Source organism: Camelus bactrianus, chromosome X (assembly GCF_048773025.1).
Source record: "Camelus bactrianus isolate YW-2024 breed Bactrian camel chromosome X, ASM4877302v1, whole genome shotgun sequence".
Classification (NCBI taxonomy): domain Eukaryota; kingdom Metazoa; phylum Chordata; class Mammalia; order Artiodactyla; family Camelidae; genus Camelus; species Camelus bactrianus.
The window spans coordinates 104515655-104536167 of record NC_133575.1 but is presented as its reverse complement, the minus strand read 5'-3'; the positions used below and the strand labels follow the sequence as shown (position 1 = coordinate 104536167).

General features: G+C 40.1%; 1 protein-coding gene across 2 annotated transcripts in view; it reads left to right on the top strand.

The window, feature by feature from the left end:
• The first annotated feature begins 201 nt into the window (after positions 1-201).
• The window catches only part of MAP7D3 (MAP7 domain containing 3), a 29132-nt gene continuing 8820 nt past the window's right edge, over positions 202-20513 (top strand). For both annotated transcript variants that reach the window (XM_074359428.1, XM_074359427.1), the window contains exons 1-11: positions 202-357; positions 5581-5679; positions 5784-5867; positions 7004-7167; positions 10096-10207; positions 10726-10830; positions 12180-12275; positions 15653-16989; positions 17757-17887; positions 18134-18342; positions 19656-19788. In XM_074359428.1, the coding sequence (XP_074215529.1) occupies positions 297-357; positions 5581-5679; positions 5784-5867; positions 7004-7167; positions 10096-10207; positions 10726-10830; positions 12180-12275; positions 15653-16989; positions 17757-17887; positions 18134-18342; positions 19656-19788 (2531 nt within the window). In that variant the 5' untranslated portion in view covers positions 202-296. The remainder of the gene's footprint in view (positions 358-5580; positions 5680-5783; positions 5868-7003; positions 7168-10095; positions 10208-10725; positions 10831-12179; positions 12276-15652; positions 16990-17756; positions 17888-18133; positions 18343-19655; positions 19789-20513) is intronic.

The window sequence follows — 20513 nt, the reverse complement described above, 5'->3', positions numbered from 1 at the left end:
AGGTAGAAGTGATGAAAAGAAAAAGGACTGTTGGATAGCCAAGCCAGCTGATGATTGGCTGTCCTCCAAGATGAGGGTATGGGGAGAGCACGGGACGTAGAAGACGGTTTCCTTACACAAGGTGGTCCCGGAAAGTAGCGCTGCGGCGTTTGCGGGTCTGAGGCTGCCGCGGCGTCTCTTTGGGCCCCGCCCCGCCCCCGGAGCCACGCCCCCGACCCCCGTGGCGGCCGCGCCAGAGCCTGCGCACTGGGGTCCCGGCGGCGGCAGCAGCGGCTCCCAGCTCGGCGGCTCTGAAGATGGCGGAGCGGGCTGGCGCTCGCGGCAGCACATCCCTGAAGGGGCTGCGGGAACGGATGGGTGAGCGGGCCGGCGGCTCCCGGGGGAGCTCGGGCGCGCGCGGGAGGCAGGGTTCCCGCGGCCCCAGGGACCTCTGGAGCGGCGTGGCCCGCGCCGGAAAACTTTACTCCGGAGTCTCCTCGCGCGCGGTCTGATGTCCCCTCGTGCCACAGCGCCCGGGGACGCGACGGGGCGACGGGACGGGACGGGGGCGGGAAGGGAGACGGCTGGCCCGCGCCGCCAATGGCCTGAGTCCCGCAGCCCGCGGTCCAGCTGCCACCGCCCGCGCCCGCACCCCCACGGGCGGGGAGCGAGAGAACTAACGGGCGCTGCTGGGGCGGGAGGGCAGGGGCCTGGCACCCGGGACCCCGCGGACGGCCCCGAGCCTCGCCTGCCAGTGGGGGCGGTGGACGCCTTCGCAGACGGGACGCGCAGCTGCCGGGGATGTGCGGGCGCTGGGATAGCCCTCGGGGCCCGGGGCAGCCCTGAAGTTTTCCCGCGGCCCGGGGCGCTCGCGCTTTCGTCCTCTCCCACGGTCTCAGTCCTTGTCTCTCCCAAGGCTTGACTTCCTGCACCCTCCCGGTCAAGGGCCGGTGACGAGGGGGCCTTGGGGGGGAGGTCTTGCTTTGAAAGTTGGGATGAAACTTGGCTCTCGGCTCCTCCGGGTTTGCCTCCTGTAGCACATGACTTCGCCAAGATGTCATCTTCCGTGGGACCTCTTGCAGACCCCAGGCTGAGCTGAATGGGAGTCAGCGCTTCAAAGTGCTTTCTCCTAAACTGATCCCATCGCCAGAAAGTACCCTTCCCCCCACCCCAAATCGTTGATTTTATAAAATTGGACAGCGCATTGCTTAGCCCAAGAGACTTGTCCACTGCCTGAGAGAGGTAGTATTCGATTGTGGGAGGTTGCTTTTAGCCTGTTCTCAGGCTGGTTTCCTTTTATATGAGCTCCAATAAAACAGTCTTACTGATTTTGTTGAAATCCTTAAGGATTTTTTTCATTTGCAGTTGAGAATTAAGTTTTAGCATGGCTACTATTGGAAGGCTTTGTTATTTCAGAACGCTTTGAATCAACTCTCCGGAGGTGTCAGAAGCAAATACACTTTCATCGTTCCATAGGGAGAAAAACTCTTCTTTTTGTCTCTGGCTTATTATGGTTCACCTAGAGGGGGACTTTGCAATAAATTCAAAGATTTGTATATTGAAAGTCGAAAAGTATTTTAAAGTTTTATATGGGACAGTTGCTTGAATTCACAGTATTTCAAACCAAAAGCTTAAAGCCATGATGCCCCAAAAAAGGAGGGGCTTAACCCAGAACCCTAGTTGACATCTTTGCTGCCCATTTCATATGTCCATTTCATATTAGGAATTGAAAACGTCACATGTTAAACTTTCATAGAGGACCAACTTGACTATAACTTGGTCTCAGCATGGCCTCAGCATTTTCCTAACGGGGACAAGGAGTCAGTGAAATGTTCTGCCACTTTGTGACAAATGCTTCTTTTCTGTTATCCAAATACCAGTGAGTAGACTTTGTTGCTGTTTAGGCAGAATTCTGTGAATGTACCTTATATTTGTGGTTCCCTGATTGCAGATTTCTTTGGGTTCCTATTTTTTTTCCTCAATATTTTCTCACGTGCAAACTGTCATAAAGCTATGAAGAGAGATTCTTGGTATGGGTGGAATGGATCCACAGGAGACCACATGACTTCCAACTGCTTGGCTTTGAGTGAAGGTGGATCCAAGACTGGGCCAGCAGCTGTAGGAAGGGTCAGGGACTGGGCTGCTGGAAAAGAATCTGCTGACCTCCCCAGCCAGCACTTTGCAGGCTGCATCCAGCAGGAGCTCAATATAAGACTGTAGCAATTGCTGCTTTTCATTCTGTTACCCAGATAACAGTGAGTAGCACTGTATTAATCTGTAGCAGTTAGCTTCATGGTACGGTTGTTCTCTGCCGTAACCACAGCCCTCTTTATAATAAAAACCTTCAGTCAGTTTTTACAATCTCTGCCTTTTGCTACCTTATTAAAAAAAAATACTAGTTTATGTGATCTAATGTTTCTAATGAGTACAGAAGAAAAGTCTTGGAGAGGTGGGGGCTAAAGATTTTATGTTGAACTCCAAGTGATTTCAGGAGCAACAGCTGTGGCAGACAGTGTAGAATTTTTGCTAAGTAAGTACTGGGATGAGTATCATTGACATCTCACAGGATTAAGCATTTTGGGGTGATTGTGCTTGGGTGCGGCTTTAGGAAGATTATTACCATTCTTGAACTAGCAAGCTGTCGTGGAAAAATGTTCTTCCTTCTTGCATTGAGCTTGCCCTAGTGGAGCAGAGCTCTTGTGACAAAGATCTTTGTGTGTGTTTTGAGGAAGCGGGTAGTTTCAGGAGAGAAGCAGAAATGACCTACTATATTGAAGTCAGTAATGAGTTAAAATACTTTGTGTCCAGAAGGGGCCTCAAAATTTCAATGACATCATTTAAAAATCTGTCAAGTGAAAAGCATTCTTTAAGTTTGGCATCCTAGTGTCACCTGTTTTGGGCTCACTTCATTCTGAGGCTTTTATTGAGCTAGCTAGCTAGGCTGATTGAGTTTGTTAAGTTTCCCCATCAGAGGGACTGATTTTCTTCTTGTAATGTCTTTTACACATTTTCTCTAAACTTAGGCGTTTGTTAGCCGCAGCATGATAGTACTTTCTTTAAAAAATACATAGTAAATGCTTTATTTAAAATTTTTTCCATTGCTATATTTCCAAAGTATATTTTAACCCAAAACCCATATATTTCATTTACTTATCATTAAATCAGTTTTATGCATTTAGATCTTAATTCCTTCCTTGTGGTATTTTAAAAAGAAGTAACCTTAGAAGTGGCTGAGGTGGAATTATTAAACTAAGTCATATAAAGGTTGATGTGAGTTTTATACAGTCTTGATAATTATATAATATTTCAAAATAAAGTTGCTTCATAATCTACAGTTGGATTAAGTTCTGGCTTTACCGATTGCTGGCTGTGTGATCTCAGGTTTTTCATCTGAAAAAAAAAAAAGAAAGTGAGGAAAATAGTAATACCCTTTATAGGAGTGTTATGAGAATTTAATGTGGTAATACAAATGAAAAGAACTTGGTAAATGGTGAAGTGATACACATTATTTGTTATGGCAAGTTTTAGGAAAGTACTGCAAATACAGATTAAGATTCATAATTCAGTCTTAGTAATAAACTCTACACATTTTCTTATTTAGTCTTCAGGCAAAAGATAACTTTTAACTTTAATTTGAGAGTTAGTATAAGAACTATAGAAATACTCTACTGTGCCTTACTGTTACCTTAAAGTGAATGGTAAGTAAGTTCCCTCATTGGGTGGAGTTGAATGTTCATTCTGTTAAGTTCATACATAAAGGCTTTCTCGAATTGCCTGGACATTTTAAATAATTTTTAGAACCTGTCCTTTTGGTAAATGTATTTCTTGCCAGTAGGAATTTGGATATAAAGCTCTAGAAATCAAATTTGATATTATGACCTTTGTATGATTTGGTTCATTATTCCCACCACAGCTATTTCTAAGGTTACTTCTAATTAATAAGATCTTTAAATCTGGTAAAATTGTACATCTTGAGAGATATTGTCTTTACGGCCAACTGAATTGTGCCAAAATACGGACTTTCCTTAGGACTTTTAAGTGGGAAAACCAAATGTACAAAAACAATGCTGGTTTCTCTGTGCTCACATAGATATGTTGTGAGTGGGAGGGAGATACGTAGGATGGTTTAATTAATTTATAGACTATATTTAAGAATTTTTTTCTTAATACACTAGTACTCAAATTCAGAGGATAATTATGGTCCACAAAACTGCTGGTAGTTAAATTACTGAGGAAGCTGAGAAGAGTAATTTTCAAGCTAGATCATGGATTATCTGAGCTGTTAGGTCTCTGGGATTAAAAAAAAATCCTTTTTCCCTTTTAAAATGGCAATGCCTTTGGCAGCAATTGTGATGTCACCTTTCAAGGTTACTCTGTAAAATGGGTCCCAGATACCTTTCCTCAGTGGCAACTAACATCTCAAAGTCCATTCATTCCGAGTACAGCCACAGCTCCTCTATTCCCCTATTTTAACTGCCCATCTTCAACTGTGAACATTTTTCTTGAAATATAGAAACCAGAGCTGTACGCAGTATCACAGGGTCATAATTCAGTGCTATTCTCCAGCCCCTGCCTGAAGATGCCCAATATTGTGCGGCATTTTAGATACAGCCATATATGGATTGTGTTAGAAGGGGAAAAAAACATATATTCTGACCATAGGTGTGTTTTTAAAATTATTATTTTAATGTATTGGGAATTCCTCAATAATAACTTGTGTGTGTATCATCCTAGAATTTTAGTTTTTCTCACTTTCCCTCAAATTATGCCCCCATAATCTTATATTTCACCCTTTTTGAAGTTTACTTACCACTTTTCTACCTGTTTACACATGACATATAAATTTTATATTATATAATTTATATTTATTTGCTCGACATTTTCCTACCTAGAATAATACCATCACGTTGGAAATTCCTCGAGTGTTTCTCCACCTTCACTGTGCATCAGAATGGAGCTTTTAGCAACTGCAAAGGCTGGACCCCACTCTCACAGTGTGGGGACCGGGAGGGGAAGGCATTGCTAATTTTTTTAAAAGCAATTTTGGTGACTCTAGTTTGCAGCCAGGGTAGAAAGCCCCTGTCTAGATAATGTAAAATATACTCGTTCATATTTGGCCGAATCTCTGAGGCTGTCACTGTTGACAATTTAACTTCCAAATTCAGATCCATAAATTCCAAATCTTTTCTTTTCTAAATTCCCCCACTTTATGGCAAAACAGTTTTTCCAGTTCCTTGCCAGCTCAGTTTTTCTAGTACTTGGTGTAATGTCTTGTCTGAGGCATTTTTGAAAACTGTTAATCGTTAGCTCCTACTCATCCACAAGCTTGCGCTGTGACTTCCACAAACCACTCTCTGTAGCTGCACACACAGGCCAGCATGGCCACAGTAAACACTTAAATTCTTCGTTAAATTATTGTTGAACATCATAGGTACTCAGTATGTCTTTTTTGTTGACCCAGAGTAATCTGTCATGATTTATGCCTTCTAGAAGAGATACTGTCTTATCATCAAAGATACAGTTGGCTGTGCTTTGCCACCCCGGATTGGCTGTTTGTATGCTTAATATCTAATCCCTTTCCTTTATCTCCCTGCATTTTAGTCGCTGCTGCTAACGCAATTGCTGAAGAAAGACGAAACCAGAGTGGCTTTAGCACTCTTGCACCTCAGTCTTCAAATGCAAAGTCAGCATTTAAACCAGGTATAATTTCTAGAAAGCTTTGATAGATGTCGAAGTATCATATCATTAAAGTTTGATATCCCATTAATGCCTAACTATATTCTTTTATTTATTTATTTTTTTAGTAATAGATGGATCTGTGCTTAAAAACGATATAAAACAAAGATTAGCAAAGGAGCGAAGAGAGGAGAAAAAGAGACAGGAAGATGGTATGTATTAGACTTTTTTAAAAAATTAAAATGAATGAATTATATGTTAAGGTTATTTGTTTCCAAAGTGGTTTTACTTACTTTTTAATCTGTTTATATGATAGATTATACTTTCTAATAGTATGTGCTATATTGGGTTAAAAGCTTGAACTAAATTAGATAAAGAAGGCCTATGAAAAATATTTGACCAAATTGTTTAATTTTTGAACTAGTAGTTTCTGTTAGCTTTTATTTTCTGAAAACTAAGGTATGAAAATTTCTTCAGTGTTTGTACAAACAAGCAAAATGGGATTTCAGTAAAAATGATTCTAAAACCAAAAATGAAGTCGCTAATAATCCTAAAATAGATATGATATCTTTCACTGGTTGCTATGCTTCTCAAGTATAACTTTGTATCAGTTAGGATCTTAAAGAACAATCTTTTTCTACACCTTGAGAGAAATTTTCAACTATGTATTTTTCTCACCTGGTCTTGTAAATCCACTGCAAAACTAGTGCTCAACTTCATTCAAATGGAATAGCAATTGTCTTTGTTTTGGCAAGGAGGTGTTTCTTCCTGTAGCTCTATAAGAGTATTTTACAACTGCATAGATGCTCTCCAGGCTTTAGTGAGGGGAAATTTGAATATAGGAAAACATCATGCTGTTCAGTAGTGTGGTATGTGCCTGAGCCCATGAAGGTCAAACTGGCTGTCTTGATGTGGCCTGCCTAGGTGAGGCCTTTGGAATGAAGTGTCCTAGTAGAAGGGGGAAAAACATATATTCTGACCATATGTGTGTTTTTTAAATTCTTATTTTAATGTACAGCAGGTTAATCTGGTGGGGTTTGACTTCAGCTCAAGTCAGCAGTAACATCACACGAAAAAAAATATTTCTTCTGAATTTGAAATTTTAGTTTGGACAGGAGGAGAGTCATCTAAGCCAATTCACTTCTTGGGAGTTAAATGAACACCCAGTGGAAATGATTCTTTCATGGCCATCTCTGTTCACTTATATAATAAATCTGTAGTTATTAGCATAGATTATGGTATTTTTAAGAAAGAGAATAAAATACATTAAGTTTTTCCTACTCTGTATGTAATGTGGAAAACTGAAATATTTTCTTGGCTCTTATACCTTGCATTTGGAATATTTCAGCTAATAAAGAAATACAACTTCTTGAGAAAGAAAGAAAGTCTAAGATCCTATATGAAAAACAGATGGAGGAAAAGCAACGAAGACTGAGAGAGCAGAAGGCAAAGGATGAGCAACGGAGGATATCTGCAGAAAGAAAAAGAAAAGAAAAATTTCAGGAGGAAAGGGTACATGTTCTTCTAGCCTGTTAATCGGATGATAGATATGCTGTGTTGCCTGGTTCTGGAGTACTTTTTTTCTTAGCCCTTTTCTGCCTTTACTGGTCCCACCTGTGGAAGGGAAACCAATCCTAGTTCTTCGTTTCTTCTTTCCTTGCCCTGTTCTGATCAGACCCCTGAGTTTAGGCTCAGGAGCTGAGGTAAAGAGGAACCTTGCTAATCCAGGAAGAGAGCCCTGTCGACTTGCAGAGCCTGGAACCCAGGGTGCCTGCAGCCTGAGGTTTGCGGTGAGCGGTATGCTCTCCTACCAGAAACTGTTGTCCCCGCAAAAGGCCCTCCCTGATGGGCCCCCATCTGACGGTTTACTTCTCACAACTCCTGTCATGTGAGTGCCGGAGGCCCAGCCGGTCAGAGCCCTGGCGCTCTCCCAGGGGTTCCCTGGCTCCCTCCTGTGTGCGCTCTCTCCCCCACGAGCTCCTTTCTTTCTGTTGTTTTGAGGCCCTGCTGCTCTCTTTTCCTCTCTGGACTCCGTTTGGTGTCCTTGGCACTCTGTTGGTGTGAGTCACTGCCTTCGTTGTGCCCTCTCTCTCCCATTCTGTCCGTCTTCGGTCAGGTTGTCTTTGACTCTTTGTATGTAGGCGTTTGGCTACCTGTCTCAGTCGGTATGAGTCTCTCTGACACCAAGTTTTCCTCCGTAGGTCATCCCACTGCTTTACTGAGTGTCCTTGACTCCTTTTGCATTGGCACGTTCTCTGTGGCACCAGTCTCCTTCTTGCTGCCATTCTTACTTTGTTCCAGTGACTCTCAAGTGTCCCTGAGTAAGCCTTAGTCAGTCTGTGGCTGTCCGTCTGATCCTGGCCTTTGTCTGCCTGAGGCACTGCCCTTTTCTTTCTGCTTTCTTTGTTTTAGCCTCTCTCTTTTTTTCTCTCCCCATCTTTGGACTTTTCTGCCTGTTGATCTCTCTGTACGTGTGTCTGTATCTCCCTCTCTTTTTCCTGTTCTAATTTTTAAATGTCTTTTTCTCTTCTTTTCTCCTTGCTTCCATATCTCCCCAAGAGCCTTCTCTGTGGTGCTTGCCTTTCTGTCTGATTTTTGCGTAAAGTTGCTCTTGCAAATGCCTTACCCTCAGCCCTTACCCGCATTCATGGGTCTTCCTCATTCGAGGACTGTTCCCTTGCTGTTTCTTCCCTGTCCGTGGCTCACTAGCACCTTCTCTGACTTTCTGAACCTTTTTCTATGGTTTATGCTCTTTTTTTCACATTCCAGCATTTGGTGAACTCTCATTCAGAATTTGTGTCACTCTCTATCTTCTTCTGTGAAACCTCTCCTTAATTTCCTTCTCTGTGATAAAGAGAATGAAGGCCACAGAGAGAGAGAATGAACTAGGTGGAAACAGAACCAAAGAAAGTAAAATAGAAAATTGTGTGCTGCAGAGTGGGGAAGGGTCCCTGGGAGAGAGTCCCAGGCACTGAGAGGGAAAAAAAAAAGACCCTCTTAGGGAAAGAGGAGCCAGAGAGAGAACACAGAGAAAAGAAGATGCAACAAAGTGACACAGCAGACAGAAGGGGAGCCAGAGAGAGACATGGCAGGAGAAGAGGCCGCCAGACCAGGAGAAAGGGCAAAAGAGAGCCGTCCCCAGAGAGCTAGCATGGGGAGTCCGAGGCAGAGCAGGGACTGTGGGACACTGTGAGTAGGCTGTACTTAGAGGAAGAGAATAATTCTGTAGAGCAGGGGAAACCCCAAACTTGGTCGTGCTGAGGAGGGGTGAGTGTGGACAGGCAACACATAGGAGATACGGCCGGAGCTTACACGTGAGCCACAGATGCAGAGCACAGAGGGTCAGTGCACCTAGACCCAGCGGGATAGAATTCTTAAGAATCAGAAATGTTTTAATAATGCAAGATTAGTTGCTGTTTTTAGTCTCTGTTATACTTCCTGCATTCTAAGTAGTTTAAAACAACCTATTTTCTGTTAGAAAATATAACTTTGAAATACTACCATTAGATGAATTTTAAGAATTGAAGTTGCTTTTCTCCTTAGGATCTGGATAGCTCTCCATTTTCCTAGTATGTTTATCCTCCTTGACCTCAGAGAAAGGCTGGGAGCATTATAAGGATGATGTTGCTATGAAGCGCTTGTTGTCAGGGAAGAATAGAAAACCTTGTAGCCCTCAGGTTGGTTTGCTCACCTGAATGTGGTCCACGGCGTGTCACAGGGATGAGAAATAGCTGAGAAGAGAAAACGGTGCACCTCATTTCTGGTGGTGGTGGTGTTTTGCCACAGTGTGGCATTTACATCTGTAGAGCTGTTATCCTGCACAGTTTAAATTGAAGTTGAGGTCAAGACAAGTACATCAGTTATCTTTTTCAAACTTGATTAGTTAACACCAGAATTTAAAATGTTACAGATGTGGGAATAATAAATGATCTGACATAGATTTCTCTTGCATATTTTAGTTGACTTTTTTCCTACCACATTCTATAAAGAATTTAAGGTATAATTTTTAAAAATACATACTTCAACCAGATGATAAAATAAATGCTTGAGGGAATCAAGCAGAGAGGGATATTAATATAAGAAAATAATAAAACATATGGTCTGATTAGCATACACCAAAATGTGCCACTCAGTCTTTGTGTAGTTGCTAGAAATAGGCTACGCATTTGGTTCTAAATTTCCTAATGATAAAAGCAAAGAGGGAAGCACAGTCAGTTCCTCGATTCATGTCCATAAGATTAAAACCTGGTTATTCAGGAGAAGCACTAATATTGATTGATACCTGAGATGTTTCCAATTTTTTTTAACTTTTACATTTTATAAAAAAATTTTGCCTGGTACAAAAATTTGGTAATGGGGCTATTTGATAATCCACAGATCAAAATTATACTAACCAATATAATGCATATGTAAAAATTTGTTGTCATCTGTTTTAAATAGGAGAGACTCAAGGCCATCCTTTATCGTACATTGGAACGGAGCAGCCACGTTGATCGTCAAAAAAGATGGTCGTGGGAGGGCTGTACGGGAATAAACTCTGAGAATAAAACCGGTAATTAACAACTGTTAAAATTGATTCATGTTCATATGTAAATATTGGCTATTTGTATACGGTTGCATTTACAACAGGGTTTTGAGCTTTGTATTCTAAATGAAAACGCTGCCGTGTACTCTTTGGCATGCATTTAAATTTGTGTCACGTGAGATTGCAAAAGAAACAGGTGCAGCTTGTAGTAATCTTATTTTATCCACTGTATCCAGAATCTTATCATTTAAACTTCTGATCGGTATAAGAATGATTAATAATTAATAACCTTTACATAGCATTTTTAAAATAAATTGTCCTGTTTACTGTGTACTGTAAGTTTTCCTATATATGGACATAATCCTACACAATTTCATAAAATGTAAGGTAAATTGGCATAGTTTGTAAGGAATGACTAACAATGAGCATTGTGTACCTAATTAATGCATGTTTATGCTCCATAGAACTATATCATGGACTCATTTTGTTTCAGCTAATGATGCATTTTAAAATAAGACTACAGTAAATATTGTATCTTTTCTCAGCCAATAAACATTCTATATCTACTGAAAAACTTGAGCAGGGGACTTCTGGTTTACACAAACAAGTGTCTGTGTCATCTACAGGTCTCCAGAATCCGGTTGACAAGAGTAAGTAGTTATTTCATGTCTTCTGAGTTTCAAATCAATGAAATCAATTCTTTAGGTGTATTTTTACAGTACCACTTATTCTTTAGATTGTAGAACATTTAGACTTATTTCAGAAGAGCACCACGTTGTTTTATAGTAAATAGTGATGGTCATGACAATTTTGTATTTTCATCAGTATAAATCCTTGTTTCACGATTTGTTATTATTAATGAAAGCACACAAACACTGGTGTGCTTTCATTAATATGTGTACCTGCCATATTAATGAGACATGTAAAGAGAAAGGAATAGGTGATGACTTTCAGGTTAATAATTAGTTAAATTGCACTGAAGGAGCAATTCCAAGTAACTTTTTAAATGATTTCTTTACTAGTTTTTAATATAAGAAGGTATGTGTGGAAGACACTGAAATAACTTGCTTAAAGGTACAGTATATTGTACACTCTGAAATGATGAATGCTGTTATTAATGATTCCAGGGATAATAAAATCAGTATTGTTAGTAGATTACCTTCAAATTGAAATGAAACCTGTTCAGTCCAGAGAGATGAACATTTCAAACTCAAATGAAGTTTATAATCTAACTTGTAATATTTTAAATAGCCCTATTTTAAATCTTGGCTGATTCAAATAGCCTGTTTTTCTTCTGCACATTGCTGACTCAGTTTTGTCATTTCTTGCAGCGTGACAATAAGGGATAGGTGATTCCATCACGTGATCACATCAATTACACTGCTGTGGTTCATGCTGTTCAATTACATTATCAATTCAAGAACTTTCAAATGATGCTATATTGTCAATATGTACTTTAACTTATAGGTCCCCAAAAGAGAAGTTATTCTTTAAACAGACATTCGTCAGTATTCTGATCAGTATTTCAAGTGAAATGGAAAAGTGTCTACATAAAAGAGATTTTCCCATATGACTGACTGGTTTGGGTTGCTAAAATTGTAACATCTATGAATGTTAATGATAACTTTTATTTAAAAAAAACTAGTTATAACTAAAGTATAAACTACTTTAGTCATAGATGTTATGGGCTATGTCTAGAATTAAATGTCGTATATTCCTAACTTGGTAACTTTGAAGTTGTCTGTTAGTGTCAGGCATTTTCCCTCTTAATTTTTAATGTTTTCTAAGTAATTTTATTTCATTTCAGATAAAGAGTAAACTAGTTTTAAGTTTGGGCATATAAAAATCTCTCTACATAATATTTGAAATTTAAATAAATTCTTACAAGTAAGAGTAGAGAAGATTTTTAAAAAGGTTTGGAAAAAAGGAGTGGCTCACTCCTGAAATAATGTATTTATACAGCTTGTAAAAATAATGTTCCTTTGCCCTTGATCTCCAGAAGCAACAGAGAAGAGGAGAAGCTCATCTCTGAATAGAAGATGCAGCAAACTGCATTCATCTGCGGAACCTGAAGAAGTAGAATCAAAAACAAGTGGTTAGTTATTTCTAAGTATTGATCTTAAATGGTGGTTTTCAAGTGTTTATGTCAACATTTAGTTGTTTGAAAAGTCATTTCAAAAAACTGGAAGCCAAAATAATATCCCTTCTTTAACTGAAAAATATACTTTGGTGCCATGCTTACGTGGCTGAAGCCAGAAGAGCCTCTTTAAATGAAACGTGTAATTCTGCCATCATGTGAGCAAGGGGTTATAATAAAGCTGAGGAACTAGATCTCAGAGTGTTGGTGTAGCCAGATTTGTCCTGAAGCACCTGATTCCCTTCAAACATTTCATCAGTTCGCATGTAGAAGTTCTAAGTTACTGGCCATGTTTTGAACTTCAAAGCTTTGCTCTGTGGCTTCACGGTATCATCCACATTTGTCCTTTGTGCGTGTTTTCACTGCTGATGACTACACACAAAATTTCATAATTATTACTGAAGTACTTCTTTACTTAAAGTTGCTTCTTTCTGACACCTTCCCCCCCTAAATTTTCTCTCTCAGACGTGACTGTTCCTTTTTGTTTCATACTGAACCTTTCACTTACAGAAAACTCTCCACTTAATCAGTCAGGTCAAATCCTGTTACAACAAATGTCATTGTCACAGGGAACCTTATGAACATAAAAATTTATTGGAGCAACAAGATTCAACTTGAACAGAATAATTCATTCAGTCCCTTGGAGCTTTTGGTGATGGACTTGACCAATATGACTGTCAGTGGCATGTATCTGTAGGAAGCCACGTCAGAGTGGTTTTGTCATGTACAACTTTTTTCTTTCTCCACATGTGAGTTCCTCTGTGGAGACTCCATACATTGGGTATGATTCTATTAAATACATTACCTAGAGTCCTGTATTGGGGTTACTGTGGTACGCTGGGGCCTTTGCCCCTCCATTCAGGTACTCTCTTCCCTAACAGAGCAGTCCCATCAGATGGCAGTATTCAGTCCTATTCTGTATGTGTGGCTCTCATTGCTTCTGCTTTTAGTCTGGGAAAGTTACAATTTATAGCAGTTCACATTGCTCTTTCTTGCTTTACATTTATTTGTGAGACCTCAGATTGAATCCTTTCTGTTTATTCTCATCATTTAGTTTGTCAAGTGCACACCAGTCTTTGGGAGAATAATTTAATCAGTCACCTGCTTATCCCAGCAAAACCGTCAGTAGCCAGGAGCAAAAGTACTGCTTCATTATTAATTTCTGGAAGTAATATTTCAGGTAACAGGCGTAGGTCTGAAAGTGTTAGTATGTCCTTAAAAAGCAGGTTGCATCACTTAATTTTTTACAGTAAAGCATGAAAATAATGTGAATCAGTACTTTGCAAATGAGTGATTTTTACCTAACTTTTTTATGTTGAGTATTTATTTTATGATCTCTAGCATGGTAGGGCAGTTATCTGGCTAATTGATAGGATGAGATAGAGAGTTTGGTTGTTGTTAAATTTTTAAGCTGTGGGGTTTTTGACCTGTGTTTGAATGTATCACAGTACTGTAAAAAGTATTGGATTTTAAAAATTTAGAAAAACCTAGTATCAAGGGAGAGTCTCCTACTCCACCCTCCTTTTTTTTCTTAAAATGTGGACGAATAACATTAAGTGGCTCTTTAGCTTTTAGTTAAGAATATAAAGATTGTTAGTAAACAAATCTTCAGGGTTACGTGGATTTTCTCACGTTTAGGTTCCATGTTACGTTAGACGTGCCTCTGCGTAGTAAGGGGTTCTCGGTAATGGAGAGCTCTAATTCACTATTCCCATCCTTTTTCTCTTTTTTTTCCCTCCACTTTTTCCTTTCCAGAATATATCCCACCCCCATTTATTTTTTTTTCCTGTCAGTATTCATATAATTTAGCAAATCAGAATAGACTGTCATAGACTTTGTTGCAGTGCAGCGTTACTTCTCTTGGTTTGAATTCCTGACTTTGTTGATGCCTGGTTATATGTGTGCTGTCAGATTATTTTCTGCCAGTCTCCCCCCAGACTATTATAAGGAATTCTACTTACTTTCATTTTAGTTTAATATATTACCCCCATCAAAAACCTTAATATTTTGTCTTAAATCTCTATAGCTAATAGAAATCTAGTTATTATACTTAACTATATTTTCTGTAGCACAAACTGTCAGTGTTAAATAAGTGACTGTTTAGGCACATGCAGGTATGTAAAGAAAATGCTTCCTCCACCAGAAGTGAGGGACTAAAAAAATAACCAAGTCTTGTATTTACCAAGTCTTACCAAGTCTTAAGGAAGCACCCGCCAAATGCCTTTTAAAAAATGTTTGCTTTCTTTATTATGAAAGTAATTAATATTTAGTGTAGAAAAATGTAAATATAATTCCCTATTATCAATATCCACTGATAACTGAATTTTTTTGCATTTATATTTTTTAATAAAATGGGATTATAACCTGCTTTTGTTTAAACTCAGTATATACCATTTTTATGTCTGAAAATTGAGTATTACTGCTCTCAATGACTGCCTTAGTCTAGTCCAAATTTTCTGTTGAGTATTTAGATTATATTTTCAATTGTTTCAATATTATAAGCAATACTATAATAAGTAACCTCATATATACATTTTCATTTGTTTATCTGCTTTTGTCTTAAAGATAACCTAGAAATCAAATTGCTAGAACAAAGAGTGTATACTTTTTAGAATAGCTCTTGATACATTATTGCCAGAGTGCTTCCCAGGGAGCATTTACAAATCCACACTCTTCACCAGCAGTGTATGACATTGCCTGGTTCCCAACATTGGTATTATCACTTTCCTCCATCTTAGCAGGTACTGGATATTATAATTTATGTGCATTTATTAGGCTAAAAATATTTAGATTGTTGAAGCTGGAAGAGACCTTGGAGATGCAGTCTGACTAATGTCTTATTACAATTTTCTGTATGGGTGAGAAAATGTTCTTTTTTACGTTCTAGTTTAAAACAATCATATGTAAAGTGTCTTACGTAATCATCTGTGATGGTAAGATCTCTGGCCCTGGTGACATTGTTTATGTTACTTTTAGGAAGTGTTAAAGGTCTTGTAATTTTCTAGAAAATCATTCTGAACTATAGTGTGATTGAAATAGAAATTTAATTTATTCTTATTGCAAACATCAGCTTTTGAGAAGCATCTTACTTTCATTTGGAGTGGACTATTGCTTTCCCAGGGCCTTTCTTGGTGGTGCTTCTGAAATACCAATTTGGTGATGCTTCTGTCCTATGTCTGTGATCCATTTCACTAAACACTCCGTGTTGTGTCTAATCCCTCTGATTTCCTAATAAATGCAGTCTCTTTTGTTCTTATACTGTTACATAGTACATTTCTGTCTTGTCATATTTCTACCTGTATGGGATTTCATTCTCTGTCCTCATTTACCTGCAGGCATCCACAGTATAATCCAGCTTGTAAACATGCCCTTGCGTAGCCAGAGCAGTGTTGAATTGAAGAGTACCATAGTGCCTTGCAAGTCAACAGTGGCAATCCCTTCCCAGGAGAAAGCAGAAATATCTTCAAAGATATTTGAAGCAGTCCCCAAGGCGAGTGTGGAAGCACCCGCCGAGGCGAGTGTGGAAACACCCCCAGAGGCGAGCATAGAAGCATCCCCGGAGGCGAGCGTGGAAGCACCCTCGGAGGCAAGTGTGGAAGCATCCCCGGAGGCAAGTGTGGAAGCACCCCCAGAGGCGAGCGTGGAAGCGCCCCCGGAGGCGAGCGTGGAAGCGCCCCCGGAGGAGAGCGTGGAAGCGCCCTCGGAGGCGAGCGTGGAAGCGCCCCCGGAGGCGAGCGTGGAAGCACCCCCGGAGGCGAGCGTAGAAGCGCCCCTGAAGGCGAGCGTAGAAGCGCCCCTGGAGGCGAGCGTAGAAGCACCCCTGGAGGCGAGCGTGGAAGCATCCCTGGAGGCGAGTCTGGAAGGGTCCTCCAAGACCAGCATGGAAGCACCCGTGGAGGCGAGCATGGAAGTGCTCCCCAAGAGTGTGGAAACATCACCTGAGGCAAGCATGGATCCATCCCCTGACGTGAGCATGGACTCGTCCCCTGGGATGAGTGTAGACCCATCCCCTGAGGTGAGCACGGACTCATCCCCTGAGGTGAATGTGGACCCATCCCTTGAAGTGATCACGGACTCATCTCCTGAAGTGAGCTTGGAAGTACTCCCCGAGGAGAGCGAAGAGAGCCTGGAAGCGTCCCCTGAGGACAGTCTAGAACTGCTCCCCGAATTGACCCCCGATGAGAGCCTGGACGTCCCTCCCAAGGAGAGCCTGGACGTCCTTCTGGAGGAGAGCCTGGATGTGTCCCCCAAGAAGAACCTGGACGTCCCTCAAGAGGAGAGCTTGGACGTAACCCCTGAGGAGAGCCTGGACGTCCTTCCCAAGGAGAGCCTGGACGTCCTTCCGGAGGAGAGCCTGGATGTGTCCCCCAAGAAGAACCTGGACGTCCCTCAAGAGGAGAGCTTGGACGTAACCCCCGAGGAGAGCCTGGACGTCCTTCCCAAGGAGAGCCTGGACGTCCTTCCGGAGGAGAGCCTGGATGTGTCCCCCAAGAAGAACCTGGACGTCCCTCAAGAGGAGAGCTTGGGCGTAACCCCCGAGGAGAGCCTGGACATCCGTCCCGAGGGGAGCCTGGAAGTAACCGCCAAGAAGAACCTGGACGTCCCTCAGAAGGAGAGTGTGGAGGCGCCCCCTGAGGTGACAATGGTGAAAGCAAAAGACTGTCCTCCGCAGGTTTGTCGGGTGCCTTTCATTGACAAATTTTCTATTAAAATCTGTATATTTAGTTGTATAGATTTCGATAGGTCAAGTTTCACAACAGAAGCAACTTCTTACTTATAGCATTCTGTGAGATAATAAATTCACTGTAATGATTTAAAATTATCTGATATATGTTGTACCAGAGTTTCCCCCCAAAACTGGAAAATTAGTATAAGAGACAAAATATAGCAATTTATATGAACTATGTTTCCAACTGAAGGAATTTTTTTGAGAACTATTTGCAAACCTCAGTTAGGATTTAAAAATAAAATTAGGTTTTTAAATTTTAAATTTTAATTGAAGTATAGTCAGTTTACAATGTTGTGTCAATTTCTGGTGTACAGCATAATGTTTCAGTCATACATATAGTTACATATATTTATTTTCATATTTTTCACTATAGGTTGCTACAAGATACTGAATATATTTCCCTGTGCTGTACAGAAGAAACTTGTTTATTTTATATATAGTAATCAGTATCTGCAGGTTTTTTTAAAAAACCAAGTTTTGAAGTAAAAGAATTCTTTTAAATTAATTATTTCTATGACGTGCTTAAACTGTGTAATATAAATTGTTAGTCTGGAAGAACATATCTCTGTACCGAATTCTCATGCATGGAAGGAAAATTTGGAATTTAAGGAACTATGATTCTATTTTACTCAGAATATTTTTCTCTTGAAAAGCCAGCTGCAAAAGGTAAATGCTAGTAATTTCTTATCTGATTGTATTGATCTGTTCAGAAATCAGAAATGGACAAACAGGCCTCAAACTCTGTTACCAAGAAGCGCCTACCACCGTCGCAGATCCCATGTTATAAATGGTCGTCTTCTCCAACAAGCAGGTGGCGTCCGCCATCCCCCATCAATGCTAAGTAAGTAGCTTATTTGCAACTGTTCCTGATAGGTATTTTACCAGCATAAACTTCACATCAGTGTTTCAGCAACAACGTGTAGTATGCATGGTAATGTAAATATAAAGGGAAAAACCTTTAAAATGGATTTACCTTTGTCTATAAAATATCATTATATTATATCCAGATATGTTTTATGAAATGCTGTACTAAAAATTAGCATGTATTTGTTACAAAATCATAACAGACTTCCTTCATTTCTCTCAGGAGGCAAATCCAAAAGAATCGCGCCCCATCACCTTCACCCGTCACTTCAAAACCATCAACACAGGTTCCTTTTTCTTATAAAGTAATTCCTATTCAGCGTACCCTATTTGCACAAAATGCATCAGGTACTATTGGAATGAAAAGTGAAGCCATTTCTAACACCACTAACAACTCTGAGGCTGCGAGCCAAAATGGTGCGATCTGTGAAGGTAAGAGCATTCACTAAGAAGTTCATTTCTGCAACGGAGTTTGGGAATGGTCAGCTTCATTTTATTCCCCAGTTCAGAGAACTTCAGGAAGCGAGCTTTCTTCTGAATAAAGAGAATTTCACCAGTCACTGGCACACTGCTTGTTTTTTCTTGCCGGAACTTCCTCTTACCCCCATTTTTGGAACAGATGTTAGAAGTACGGGTTGGATGAGCACCGTGGTCTAGGTGCTCCCTGCAATTCTGACAGTGGATGGCCCTAAGGTATTTTCCATCCTTGGAGAGAGCACATCCAGCCATTTGTGGCTGAGCGGGTTTCCATCAGGAGCTGTAGGGCCATTTCCATACATAGGCCGTAACATGGGTCAGGCCAGTATGTGGGTTCCTGAAAGTACCATATTGGTATTTTGCTGGTCACATGCATTCTTTTTTCTTTTACATTGAAGTATGGTTGATTTACAGTGTTGTGTTAGTTTCAGGTGTACAGGAAAGTGACTCGGTTACACACATATATATCTATTCTTTTTCAGATGCTTTTCCATTTTAGGCTGTTACTCATATGTATTCTTAATATCCATGGACATAACTTAATTTTAAATACACTGGGGAATTTTGCTTTTTGAAGGAATTGCACAGTGAATTTTTTGTAACGGAAGCAACCTTTTTATTATAAATTATTTTAGATGTCTTGAAATCCTCATTTTGACGTATAGTTTATTTTAAAAAAGAAATTAGTGACATGACTGAAATATAATATGCCTCCATGTGATCACTTTATTTTACTGATAGTCCTGGTTTCTTTGGTTATCTACATTTAGCCATTTTATGATCAACCAAACATAGTAACATACTATTATCAATGGTTAGCTAAACAGTAATTATTTAGTAAAAATAATGCACAATTTTCAAAATGTATCCTGGATATATTTTTGTTTAATCGAATATTTAAGATTTGTACACTTCATTTGGACCGAGCATAAGCTTGTGCTTCCTCTATATTCAATATATCTTAATTTTTTTTCCCATGAGGCAATTTAGTCAGGTATCTCAAAACAGCTAAACCAAAATGAGGGTACATTATTTCATTTTGGAAAACGCAGTTGTTAAAAAGAAACAAAATGCTACTTCTGTTACGGAGGGGCGGGGACTTGCAGTTTTGAACAAAATCTGTTGCATAAATCACAGTCTGTTTTTTATAAATTTTAGACCATGGACATATTTGGTTTTTTAAAAAAATACTGTAGGTGGTCTTGCTGTTGGACTTAGAGGCAGTATGTTCCATAAACTTAACTGTTTTACATGTTAATTTGGACTAGAGTCTGGTAATAAAAGCACACCAGGGCCTATGAGTGCCAAGGAGGCAACAAAAATTTTGGCAGAAAAACGACGCCTTGCTCGCGAACAAAAAGAAAAAGATGAAGAAAGACTACAAAAAGAGATGGAACAAAGGTTGGCACAAAATCATCCTTTCTATACTATAAATCTTGGCTGGGGCCCATATTCTGAAAGTCAGAATTTATGCTCAAGTTAGATGTATTATAAATTCTCAGAGTAATGGACTTTATCGCCAGCGTGAATCAGAAATGACTCGGCGCCTTCTAAACTAGTGTGGGGAGCATTTCAAGCACACAGGACACTGGTGTGTAAATGAGCGTGTAGAGACCGGAACTCGTTCCAGGGTCCTGGGTCTCAACAGTAGTACCCGAGTGATCATGTAAGACTCTTCCTGTTGGTATTCACTAGTGGCAGTCCCTTTCTTTGTTTCAAAAGTTTTTGTAAGTTTAAAATTTGTAAACCTGGAAGGGATACTCCCTCCTGTTTTACTAGATGTCTAATGACCCATAGGTTGCAAATACCACGTATAGTTGTACGCATTCTACCCTTGATTGCAAGGCCCGTTCGATTTGGGGCTCTGTGATGCGAACTCTGTCTACTGTTTGCAAAGAATAACTACAGTCCTGACTTTGTTTTTAAGTATTAAGTGTCTTTGAATCATAATTACGTGCTTTCTATGTACCTTTCTACGGGTTTGGGAGAAAGGAGGAGGAGACATTGTGAACAGCAAAGAAAACTATAATTTGAAGAATATTACTCATTGCTTCGTGTAAGCAGAACTAATTTGGCATTTTAAAAGCCCTGAATACTGCTCATTGTGGGCTGGGGTTTCCTCCACT